Below are 12,573 nucleotides of genomic sequence, written 5' to 3'. Positions count from 1 at the left end.
TGGACTAGATGATCTCAATGGTCTTTCCAAACATTAATGATTTTATGATGTTCTAATACAAATGAAAACCAGGAATACAGAAAGCTTCACAAGCTCTAGGCAGGCTTGGGAAGGGATTCCACAACCTGCTTCACTGAAATTGTTTAAGAAGATAAATTTCTGGAACCTATTTCCCACATCAGTCACATCAGCCTGTTTCCACACGCTATTTTCTTCTGTTCTTTCAAAAACTCTCCCCTTTTGGATCCATCAAAACTTGCTTCAATCTACTCCCACCCCATTCTCCATCCTGTGCCGCTGTGCCCAACCAGCTCCCAGCAGATTCACATTTGGTCCAGCAGGACCATGCACTGGTGTGCTCTCTGCTTGGACAGCACATGCCAGCCATCATTGAGGAAGGAATAGGGATAATTTTCTTCCCCGTTTCTGACTCATTGTGCAATATCAATAATCTCTGTAGCTTTGTATTATATTTGCCGTAAGTGGCTCTCGTGATTGATTAAACACCTTAGCTTTTCTTTGGCGTTTAATCAATTGCAGCAGCAGCAGTTTATTGCTTGGTATATTACAAAGTAAAAGAGATTATTACTTAATTATTCTGAAAAATAGCAGCTTGCAGTTGTTGCTCACATCGGTACGTGCCTATGCTAGCATGGGTGTCACATCGTCTTTTCCTCCTCAACTCTGCTCTGGGAGAGAACTCACAGCTCCCTGGGCAGCTGTCACAGGGTCAAACATAGTCCTTCACACAGCCATTGCCAGCACGGTGCAATTAGTGGCATTAAATAAATAATTGCTTACAGAGGGGCTTCCCGCAGTGCCAAGTGCCCGATTCTGTCGCTTGCTGGATCCCTCCAAGTCTCACTTAAATTTTAAGCCATGTCCTTATTAACGAGCCCACCTGAATGTGAACTCACTGTCAGGTACAAAGCACTTCTGGAAGCAATTCAGCAAGAATTACATTGGTACCAGGAGGCATCCTGATAGCCCAGGGTGCAGCGGCGGATGTGTGCACAACTGGAGATAAATCAGATACAGCAAATGTTATTGCTGTCTGAGCGTGCGAAGGAAAAAATAATATTTTGTGACATCCTCTTGAGGATCCAGGAAACGGTGACTCTTCTGTTTTCACACCTGAGGTTTTCTGCCATGAGTGCAAAATTGAATTCATATGCAACAGTTCAGAAAGAATACTGTGGTGTGATAAAGCATAAGGACTCAGGGTAGCACTCACATTTCTGCCTGTAAGGATGCCGCAGGTAACATGGTCGGTTCTTAGGGCATTCTTAACCATCTTGTGTGGAGTAGGATCTAACCAACTCATGATTTAGAATTTAAAAAATGGCATTTACTTCTTTGCTTTGCCTCTAACTTTCTCTGTGGTCATAGGCAAGTAATTTTCTTTTCTTTGTCTCTTCATTTGTGTGTGGGAGTAACTGCTGTTCATTACCTTAGAGATGCATACAGAATTAAGTACTGCTAGCTGCTGTCCCATTGTGATAATGGACACCGTATACGTTCTGTCAGTAGAAAAAAAATAAATCTTTAAAGCTCTGATCCTGTAAAGAATTGCATGAACCACAGCAGTGTGCTTGACTCGAACAGTACTAGTCATGGAAGATCAGTCACAATGCATCCACTGAACGTTTTAAGCATTTTCCAAAACTGTATATTGGATGGAGCGGGGAGTTGGGGGTGGCAAATTCATAATTTTTGTATGAGGGAATAAAACTGAAGCTAGTATGCTACTTACTTTTGGTCTGTACAGTAGCTGAGGTCTGACCGTCACCTTTCTAGGCAGCTTTGTGAATCCAGGAGGTTGGTAGTGCACTTGCTCATGCTTCAAGCTGGCATTGCCTGTGAATAGTGATGCTTTGGCCAGTCCGTGTAAGTCGTGCAGAATTGTATGCTGGTTTTGTGTTGTTTGTGCAATGGCTTTTGCAAGTACTCCAGCAGAATTGGAGCGAGCAGACGTTGACTGTCCAGTGACTAGGAGAAGTTCATGTTTCTTTGAGAAGGTGCTGGATGGTCCTAACCATTAAAAGAATTTATTTTCTTACTCCAACAGATTTCCCCTCCCCTCCTTGATGTGACAAAATTTATTATCACTTTTGTCTTTCAGGTGTAACCTGTCTTTAGTGTTGCAGACACATCAGCCACCATGCATTAAGAACTGGGCCCTTACTTTAATTCAGTATAATTTTCTTTTTGTCCAATAATTTCACAAGCACTAATCCACACTTCAAATGCAGGAGATACTTTGATTTCCCAAATTGTTCAGCACTTCATGCAGGAAAAACCATAGGCCACAGTCATGAAACTCCTAGAGGATGGCTGCTGGCTTCCTGTGGCAGAGCTGGTTGTTGTTTTCCCCCCTTCCCCCACTTTGCTCTAACCATTTTGTCTGTCTATCTTGTCTTGTATTCAGTTTTCAAAGCAATTGCCATGAAGGGCTTCCTTTTTTTAGTGCCTAAAGGGAACAATAGATTTTTAGAATAAGCATGTAGATTTATATGACTATCTGTTAATGCCTATCGTATCTATCATATATGCACTTCAATATAACGTACGCAGAAGTTCAAGCTAAGTGGAAATTAATATTTATTATTGTTATTTCTGATGAAAAGGTCTTTAAATGTATCTTTAAATGGACATGACATTTAAAATTATTTCAGTACTGGATTCCTGAAAAACTAGATGACCTTTTCTCTTGAAATTGGAGAGGCTTTTTTCCTTAACAGTTATATTATGCACAGAAGATGAGATGTTAACCGAGATGTTAAAATGTATTGTTTCCCTTTGAAAGCTAATCCTGTTCCTCATTTTCATTAATGTTGGCTCATTCGTTTTTCTTTCTTTCCTTTCCTTTCCTTTTCTTTTGCAACTGTTTTTGCATGAAAATGCAGAGTAGCAATAAACAGATTTTTTGTAAGACTTGCTTTAAGACTCTTCTCTTTCAGATCCAGTTAAAGTTTTAAGTTCAGTTATTTTAAAATTCATATTCCGTGGTTCCATAAACAAAAAAAAAAAAGAAACAAAAAAACAAACAAAAAAAAACCAAACAAAAAAAAAAAAAAACCAAAAAAAGGAGAAATATAATGAGGTGCAGAGCAATTTTCTAGCCCTCACTAATCTAAATGCCAACAAAATGGGGATGGCGTAATGTTCGTAATTTCATTGTCTGCTGTTACCAGGTCACCAAGAGACAGTAGCAGAAGTGGGGAGAAGCTGGAATTGGCCATGTCCAACCTCACTGCGGATGTCCTGGAATTACTCCTGGAGTTTGTTTATACAGGTTCTTTGATCATAGATTCAGCCAATGCAAAAACTCTCCTGGAAGCTGCCAGCAAGTTCCAGTTTCACACTTTCTGTAAAGTCTGCGTTTCATTTCTAGGTAAGAATCATTTCATCTAGTTTTTTAGGTTTTAAGATTCACCTCACTTTAAGGTTTGTAAGACTTCCTTTTAACTCATAATAATTAGGAGAGTTAAATGTAATTTAAAAACAAAACAAAAAAAAAGTAAAAAACCAAACCAAACAAAACCAGCCATGATTTATTTAGGTTGGGGATTGAATGCCAACAAAGTGGCTTATAGAAGATAATCCAATGAAGTCTAGCCTGTTGTATGAGTGACAATAGCTTTCACAACTTGGATAGACTCTTCTATTGAATCTTGTTTTATGATCGGTGCCACGGTGACATCTTGTTTCACAGATATTGATATCTATATGGAGACCTGACTATAATACACAAGTTGTTTATAACTGTGACAGCAAATGTTGGGTATTGCACCTGCCAAACAATGTTGAAGTTGGAGGGGAATTCCCAGGGAGGAGTCAGGATCTGCAGTTTCCCTGCACCTGTGAGAAAATCTTTCCGGTGTTCTCATAAACAAGGTCTGATTGAACTGCTGCAGGTTGAATGTTTGCAGGATTTGCTTTTTTGTATAGAGAGAAGGTCTGATGCGTGCATATCCTTACAAATAAGTTACTCTGGTAACTAGTGTGCCCTATGTGCATGGGGAGTGTTTGTCCCAGTGAAAGTGTACAGAGTAATCTCATGCCAGTCCCCCTGTCCATTCCCAACGGTCCCATGTGAAGCCTATTCTAATCCACAGCACCATGTCATCCTGCTCTTGCATTTCCATGTATCTTCCAGTACAGACCGTTTCAAAACCGTCCAGTGTTACCAGATCAGTTTAGTGAGCTTTACTGGTCCATACAGGAACCAGCCAACCCCATTTCTGTCATGGCAGAACAGGAACCAGAGGTGGAACTCAACTGAAAATCACATTGGTCCAAATTCCTGTATCACATGCCACTCCCTTAATAACAGGGCTATAATTTCACTTAACAGGACAGTAATCATTTATAAATTATTGATTAACACAAACTTTTTAACACAAGAAAAAATGTGATCTTGATCTTACATTGCTTACTTCCCATGTCCACGTTCCAATATATATGTTTTTTGACGTCTGATTTCTGCACTCCCTCAACCCTTGGCTTGCTATGGGAGATGTCATTCTATTTGAACTCCAAATTTGTCTTCAGCCCACATGCCCTATAGGTTCTTCCTAGTCAATTTTCGCTAAAAATACACACTTCAAATTGCAGCATGTGAAAGATGAAAGTTAAGAAAATGTCAGTCATTTTTTAAAAACAGTCCTCAGACGAGTCCCGTTGTCTATGGTGTTAATTCTTACTGCTAATCTGGCCTGCTGACAAGATTAGTGGTGTGACCAGGCTGGCACCACTGCAGGCGTTCAGTAAAAAATCTGTGCTATTGTATTCCCTTCTTCTTCCCACTTTTTTTTATGTTACATTTATACATCCGTTCCCAAATGTGTGGATAATGGCGAAATGAAAACTGTACTTTGCAGTTCCGTTGTGTTGGTTGTGCAGTTTGAGTGAGGGCTCTGGCTGTAGCATTGCTTTCCCCCAGCTCCTCTTCACCACTTTTCATTATTAGACCTTACGGCCTTTCTAGGAAGAAGAGATGTGTTTAAGTTGCACGGTCTCTAAAGCTTCAACCACAAAACCAAAATGCATTTATTTCACTAAATCAATGTGAGATTTCTCCTTTCCGATATTTAATATTTGAATTCAGTGAACCATGTTATGGTGTGAAATAGTAGAGTTGGTTATAAGTTCAGTGATATATGGGGAGTCGCTGGAATTTTGTATTCTCATTTGGAGAATTCATGGAGTGTAATTGCTTATTTTTATTTATAGCTGTGGCTGAATTGCTCTGCAGAGATAGTATAGCATTTGCCATGTAAAAAAAAAAAATTAAAGAAAGCATTTTGCTTTCTCTATGGCTTTTCATCCCAGCCACTTCTACTTCCTCCCAGCAGAGCAGAAATATTGTAAAAATAGGGTGGGTTTTTTTCTAGGGTTTCTGGCAGATTCATCATTACAAAGTGATCCTCTCCCATACATAACCATGTCTAAACAGTGAGAGAAGTGGAAAGATAAGTGGAAATTAAATAGAAGAAAAAATTAATTGGCCTGTTGTGCACAGCATAACAACATCCCAGGTGAAATTTGTATCATCTTTTTTAAGTGGTGAGGCTCCAGGAGGATCCTTCTTGGATGACGTCTAGGCAGCTCGAGCATCTCCAGCAGTGTTGCTCTGGGCGGAGGCACCTTGAATCTGTTCTCACTTTCTGGTAGAAACCTGTTGCAAATGTGCTCAGAAGACTGTTCCATTTCAACCAGAGATTTATTAACCAACTTCACTAGGCTAATTATAGCCATGTTCTCTCCTTCACACATGCTGTCTCCTCTGCTTTTGTCTAGACCATGCAAAGTGACAACAGTTTCTCAGCTGATGCAGCAATGCTGACAAGTTCATGCAGTTGCCATATGATAGCTGGGCAAAATGTTTGCAAACTGGCCAGGACATCGTAGGTATTTCCTCAACCCATATGGCTTAAGACTTGAGAGATTTTTCTTTTCTTCTTCTCATATTTCTTTTGCAACGAAATGATGCTGCCATTACAGTCATGGCTCGAATCAGGAGGATCCAGTGGGAATTTCAGAAGGTCCATCAGTACCAAGTTTGGGCTGCGATGCAGAGACTCCCATTGCAGGAGTGAACAGACTGTGAGCTTGCATTTCTACCTGTTGCTGAAATTTTACAAATTCACTTCCTTCAAGTCTAAAGAAATTGGTGAAACCTGTTAGATTCATGGAGAAAAGAGCAGGAGCTCTGACTTCAGTGCCCTGGAAGAAAAGCACAAAGTTTAGAAAGTGAATGAGTGGGAGCAATGAGAAAAGCCTAATGAAGGACCAGTGACCTCTGTAAATGTACTCAAGCACCCAATGGTAGAATAGGCTTTTATAATTCTTATGAATTCAAGAAAGTGTTGTAGGTAATTTTTGTTCATTCATGGTGGAAAATTTTCAGCCAGATGAAGAACCACGTTGGCCAGTGATGGAGAAACTAAAGCATCAAGCTTTTCTAGAGATAGGAGATAAAAGGAACATTCTCACTGTAGAACTGAAGTCTTCGGGACAGTGAATGCATCCGTAAATCTTCCCTGTCTTGCTTGTGTTTGTGACATAGGCAACTGAGAAAGAAATAAGATCCCTATCAGAGTGACCACAGTGTATGCTGAGAAGTGCAGGTTTTGTGCTATTTGAAGATATCGAAGTCATCATCTAGAAACCATCTCTAAGTGAAATACTAAATGCACACATAGGGATCTTGTGCCAACCACTGATTTTCCATGCTGATATTACTGCAGTCTCACTCAGTAATTCTTCTGACTCTACTCTAGAGGACTTTATCTCTGCTGTTCCTTTCATTGCCATCCAAGAAGTGCAATCTTAGCAGTCTGCTGGTTGTTTTTCTCATGCTGACTTAGTACATGATTCCAAAATTGCACGTAACACAAGTGAGGAATACTGGTTGCTGACCTGCAGTATTACATGGAGACAAATATGATATCCAACACTGACTCCAACTGGTGAGAACCTTCTAGATTACATCAGATATCCTTAAAGCCCATAAAGCCATTTCTGTTACAAACCATCCTTGAATGCTGTGTCAGTAGTCGTGTTCTGAACGAACTCAAGGTGAAATTCCACAAAAACGTGTTGTTCCAAGTCAAGTGTCACTGTGACAAAAACAGCGATCGCTGTAACCATGTCAGCATGCAAAGGAAAATGGCTCAGCAGCAGATGGGGCAGAACTGGTCCATAGCTGTCTTTTGATTGAATGCATCTCTGGGATTGCTTGGGATTGGCTGTATTATGTAATGGAAGTTTGTAGGTAAGCAGTCATTTAATCTTCCTTTAGAGTCAGATAAGGGTAGCAGGCACTAGTAGGGCATGATTCTGCTCATCCTGAAGTGGAGATCCAAAATACTATCAGATAAATTGCCTCTTGGGATCTGCCATCAAGCAGTTTCAGGGAAGAAGGTGTGAATCTCTGCAACAATAACGTGGAGCTGCTTGGACACCCCATGTACCAGGGCTGCATCAGCACAACAATACAGGAATTAGAGAAACTTACCCAGATGAGAAGAAATCAGCTGTGAGCTCTGCTTTTTCTGTCCCATACCTCAGGCTCAGCTGGGGAAGATATGGGAATCTGTCCTGACAGAGGCTGAGCTAGGCCCTTCAAGGGAAAGATTCATTCTTGCAGGTCTTTTCCACTGTATGCTAGTAAACGCACGATGAGTCAAACCTGATTATTTCCTTGATTATAAACCTTATGAGGATGAGGTGGGGCAGTGTCAGATTCGTCTTTGACTTGGAGGTTTGCCAAGCAATGATGAGAGGCTCTGTTAGGTGATTATTTTACCCATAGCCATATGTATACATGAAGCTGCTGCCAACGGACAGAACCAAAAGCCTTTGAAGAGATTTTTGGTTCTTTTAATTGGAAAAGCAGAAATTTTGGGAGCTTTGTGCTTCAGCTGTCAGTTTGCAGCCTGTCTCTGGGCAGGCTTTGAGTGACAAAATCTTCCGACAGAAAGCAGTGCCACTGTTCTGGTGTGCTTGAGGAAATGGGCTTCTTGCAGTCAGCACAATCAAATGATGCAAAATGAGATAGCCTTCTTTCAAGATAGTTAGAGATGCAGAAGAAAATAATTTAAAAAAAAAAATTTATTTTATTGAAGAAAAAACCAACAGCCCACACACAGAAGGGGGTGTCTTTAAGCTAAAAAAAAAAAGGGTTGTAATCCCATTTTAATAAAAGCCATGCACAGATAGCATGCAGGTTTTACATCTGGTGAAGGCAGAATCTGAGTGTAGGGACAAATCACTGAGCATTTTCAGTGGAGGCAGTGCGATGGGAGTTGTGCTTGAAGAGGTTTGAGGCTACCTGACATTCCTCTCCAGTGCTTTGAAATAACGCTCTGAGCTATGACACTGCCCAAATGGGATGCACTTTTTTTTCTAGCAGCACAGAAGTCTGCCACCAGTCCTGATGTGGTCTATTGGGTGATGAGGCACTGGAACAGGTTGCCCAAGGAGGCTGTGGATGCCCCATCCCTGCAGGCATTCAAGGCCAGGCTGGATGTGGCTCTGGGCAGCCTGGGCTGCTGGTTGGCGACCTGCACACAGCAGGGGGTTGGAACTGGATGAGCACTGTGCTCCTTTTCAACCCCAGCCAGTCTATGATTCTATGATTCTATTGAAGTCTGTCTCCCCCTCTATTTTTTTTTTTTTTTTTTTCTGTCTTACATCTTAAAGAATGTACCAGTAGTGGCTTGGTTAACAGAATCTGAGAAAAAAATCGAGTTCCTCTTATGAATTTCTGAAGTTGGTGGGTTTTTCCTGAAAGGGAAAAAAAGTACAGTCAAATGTGTGGTGTAGCACACTTTAACACAAAGCTACACACTGTGCTGTTAGTTCTGTTTTCCGGGTAGGAGATAATGCTGTCTGCTCTGTGCACGATTTTCTTTGAAACTCACTACACAACATTTAACAGAAGGCGTTGGTGTAATCTGTGTTTTGCATAAGGGATGTCATCACATTCAGCAGCAACAAAGTTCCTTTGAAAAAAAGGAGGGGAGGGGGGATTTTTTGATATATTTTTTTTTTATTTGAAGTAGCTTAGTAGCTGAACAGGGCAAAAATTATCATAAAGCGACTGCAGCATCCTCAGAAATGTCCTCAGTGCTGTTTGCATTTATTCTTAAGTGTCTGCACTGCCGTTTACATCTTTGCTGTTTCTTAAAGCAACATTGTAAGCGGTACGAATAGCAGGACTCTCTTGGCTGGATTCCTGTCCTTTGGGAAGCCCGAGACAGTATTATGTCAGTGGGTTTTCCCAGTGTGTATGAAGGTTTGCACAAAAAGCAGACACAGAAAGCATGTTTCTCTCCCAGTCGCCAGTTCAGTTGTTAGACAGACTTTGATTTTCTACATTAAGCCCCAGTCCTGAAGTAATACAGGGTGCTGCTTCTAATTAACTCCCTGAAATTAATTAGCGTTGGAGTTCTGTCCGTGGCATTTATTTTTTCATGAGCTCAGTGAAAAAATGTGAATCTTGCTTTTAATAATTCTCACTTGCCTTTTATTTGTTCCTTTTAGAGAAACAGCTGACTGCTAGCAACTGCTTAGGAATATTAGCCATGGCTGAAGCCATGCAGTGCACTGAACTATACAACATGGCCAAAGCATACGCCCTGCAGATTTTCCCAGAGGTGGCAAACCAAGAGGAGATCCTTAATATCTCAAAAGACGACTTCATTTCCTATATGTCCAATGACAGCCTGAACACCAAAGCAGAGGAGCTGGTGTATGAAACAGTGATAAAGTGGATTAAGAAGGACGCTGCAATCAGAGCTCAGGTAAAAATAATCTCAGCAGCCTCACTCCGCTCCATTCCCGTAAATGCTTCTAAAATAGAAACTATCACCGTGAATGTGAGGATGAGAGGGAGATAGGATGGGCAATTCAGATAAAGAAAGAGAAAGGGAATGCAGGCTATGCACAAAATCTAAGTAATTTCACAATCTGATCCCCATATCTGATCATTTAGAGTCAAAATCTCATTTGTGACATGCATTGTACAAAGCTAGGGCTTCAAGCTGCTGGCTGCAAGCTTGGTCGTAGATAAATCAGGAAGGATTAGAGTTGTGGAAGATGTTACTTTATGAAGAGGATGCGTTTTAGCAACAGTGGGAAATAAAAATCTATCAGAAAATCAGTATTTCTTTTGATGGCACATCTTGAATGCGTGTAGCTTCAGCACACAACAAGTGATTCTGAATTTCTGTCGGCTACATAGATAACCCCCTGAGTGTTATATATTTATTAGTTAGCCCTTGCTCAACCATCTCTGCTGTGCCGTCTGCCCTCTACTCAAGAAACCAAGCATGTTACTTCACCCAGCACTGTCTCCAGATTAATGCTAAAATCAGTGACTGTTTGATGGTTGTGGTTATCCTTGGGACCAGAGGATTACCGTAGTGATAATTAAAAGCCTCCAACTTGAAGGTCTTGAGAGTCAGTCTTGGTGGGTTGTGGCCTGAACCCCAGATCTCTCTTTCTTGAGGACAGAGATGCTGACTGACCTTGGCAAGGGCTTTTCTCCACCTTTCATGTCCTGTGTGAGCAGGTAACATAGCTCAGCGAGATTTTGTGCTGGGGAACTGCCAGTCTGCAGCCACCTCATGCACATGCCAGAGATGCCTTTTAGTATTACCTGATATTGTTATTACCTGTAACATCTACACAATATCATTTATTTACTGAAATGAACCACTTTCTGGCTCTTGCTGGCATTGAAAAACATGGTTTTATGGAGTATTTCACAGCTTGCTTAACATTTGATGACAGCAGTCAGCTCCATGCAGCTCTGAGCTCCGAAACTAATGCAGACTTAAGGATTATTCCCAGGGGCTGGAGCACGAGAACCCTGCAGCAGGAGACAGTTTGCCTGGTGCAAACAGAAGGTGTCACTCATCAGGTGGTCTGGGTTGTGTTTTCCAAACTGATGGTTAAAATATTTCCTCCTGCGCCCTGCTGCGGTGATGTTACGAATTTATTTTTTAAGTGGTGGTTTCTCCACCACCGCCATCTCCTCCTCTCTTGCTTTCATGTTGTGGTTGGGTTGGTTTTCTGTGTTGTTTTTGTATTTAAATTCCAAGTTTCCTTCTTTTCTTTTCACCTCCTGCAAAGCCTTTGCAGCTTATGCTGGCAGTTTTATTTGCTTCTCCAAATTTCTCTGCGGTGCTTTGGTTTCATGCATTACTTTACAAGGGCTTTTAATTTTTAATTTGTATTTATCCAGAGACGAGGGTCTTGAATAAATTAATGCTAAAGATACCATGCAGATAGCTATTTTCATGTCCAATCCTACCACTAAGCTCGTTTCTTCAGATGGCTGTTGTTCCTGGTTGATTCTATTTTTTTTTTTAACTCTGTGCACTGCGTGATCTATGATAAAGCTCTTAGTTAAACAGGTACTTATTTTCTAAAAGTGGGAGCTCATACTTACCATGAAAAATACCATCTTTACAAAAATGACTACTGCATTTTCAGTACTCAGAAACAAATAGCTCTGAGGGTGGGTTGGAAAGAAGAAGGATCTAAATAATCAGATAAATTCAGCTAAAGATGATGAGTGAAAATTTGTACTTGATGTGCAGCAAGGGCCGCCATGTCCGGAAGTGCCCAGCTCCCATTAGTTTTACAGTCTGAGCAACCATGGAAACAACAGATGCAGGCTCGACTTCCTTGCAAGAGCTGTGCATGGATGTATTGACTTTATTCACAGTTTGGTGAGATGGATTTGCTCAATTATTTCTTTCTCTCTTCAGGGTCAGAAAATAGCAGGTGGGGACATCAAAGCAGCAATAGGGTTTGTGCTTCTGCAGCCGACTGGTGGGACCTATGGGTAGGAGAGTTTTAGCCAGAAACAGCCCAAAGCCCACCTGGGTAAGACATTGGTCATTAAGTTTCCTGGGGCCTGGATTTCCAGGACCTTCACCTTCTTCACACTTCTCATCTGCCCTTACCTGACAGGCCAATCTCTGCTGTCACATTAGAAGGTTTTTATTCTTAATGGCTCTGAGTCAGGTGATGTAAGTGCCTCTTTCAGAGCTTCTTTAGGGCACAGCAATTCACCCAAAGGCAGGTTTCTGGCACCAGCAGAAGAGAAGAGGAATTATCCTTTGGAGAAGAGGATAAGAGGGAGGGTTCACGAGTGACCTGATCTACAACTGTCTGAAAGGAATTTGTGGCACAATGTGGCTTGACCTCTTCTCCCAGATAACAGCAGGACAAGAGGTTTTAAGTTGTGTCAGGTTGGGTATAAGGAAAAATGTCTTCTCCAAAAGAGTGGTGAAACATTGAAAATGGGCTACCATAGTGTGAACCTTCACCTAAGGGTACATCTCAACCCGTTATGTGAAGCTAACATGGCCATTCCCCACACCAGAGCACCTTGAGCTACGCTGTTAGAGCAACATATGTGTCACTGCCTGTCCTGTTCCTCTTGAAAGGACCTCTCTGGAGATTTTCTCACCCATTCTCATGGAAGGGCATTGAGTTACATATCCTTCTGATTCTGTACCTTCCTAAAAGCTCTTCTTTGGGTATCAGATT

At 41.3% G+C, this 12,573-nt stretch overlaps 1 protein-coding gene across 5 annotated transcripts in view; it reads left to right on the top strand.

Moving 5' to 3' along the window:
• KLHL29 (kelch like family member 29) overlaps positions 1 to 12,573 on the top strand; it is a 403,476-nt gene that overhangs the window by 344,419 nt on the left and 46,484 nt on the right. For all 5 annotated transcript variants that reach the window (XM_048938075.1, XM_048938076.1, XM_048938077.1 and 2 more), the window contains 2 exons: positions 3,195 to 3,394; positions 9,553 to 9,812. In XM_048938075.1, coding sequence (XP_048794032.1) covers positions 3,195 to 3,394; positions 9,553 to 9,812 — 460 coding nt within the window. The remainder of the gene's footprint in view (positions 1 to 3,194; positions 3,395 to 9,552; positions 9,813 to 12,573) is intronic.

Source organism: Lagopus muta, chromosome 2 (genome assembly GCF_023343835.1).
Source record: "Lagopus muta isolate bLagMut1 chromosome 2, bLagMut1 primary, whole genome shotgun sequence".
Taxonomy (NCBI): Eukaryota; Metazoa; Chordata; class Aves; order Galliformes; family Phasianidae; genus Lagopus; species Lagopus muta.
The sequence above is the reverse complement of the archived record's forward strand: the minus strand, read 5'-3'. Positions and strand labels throughout refer to the sequence as shown.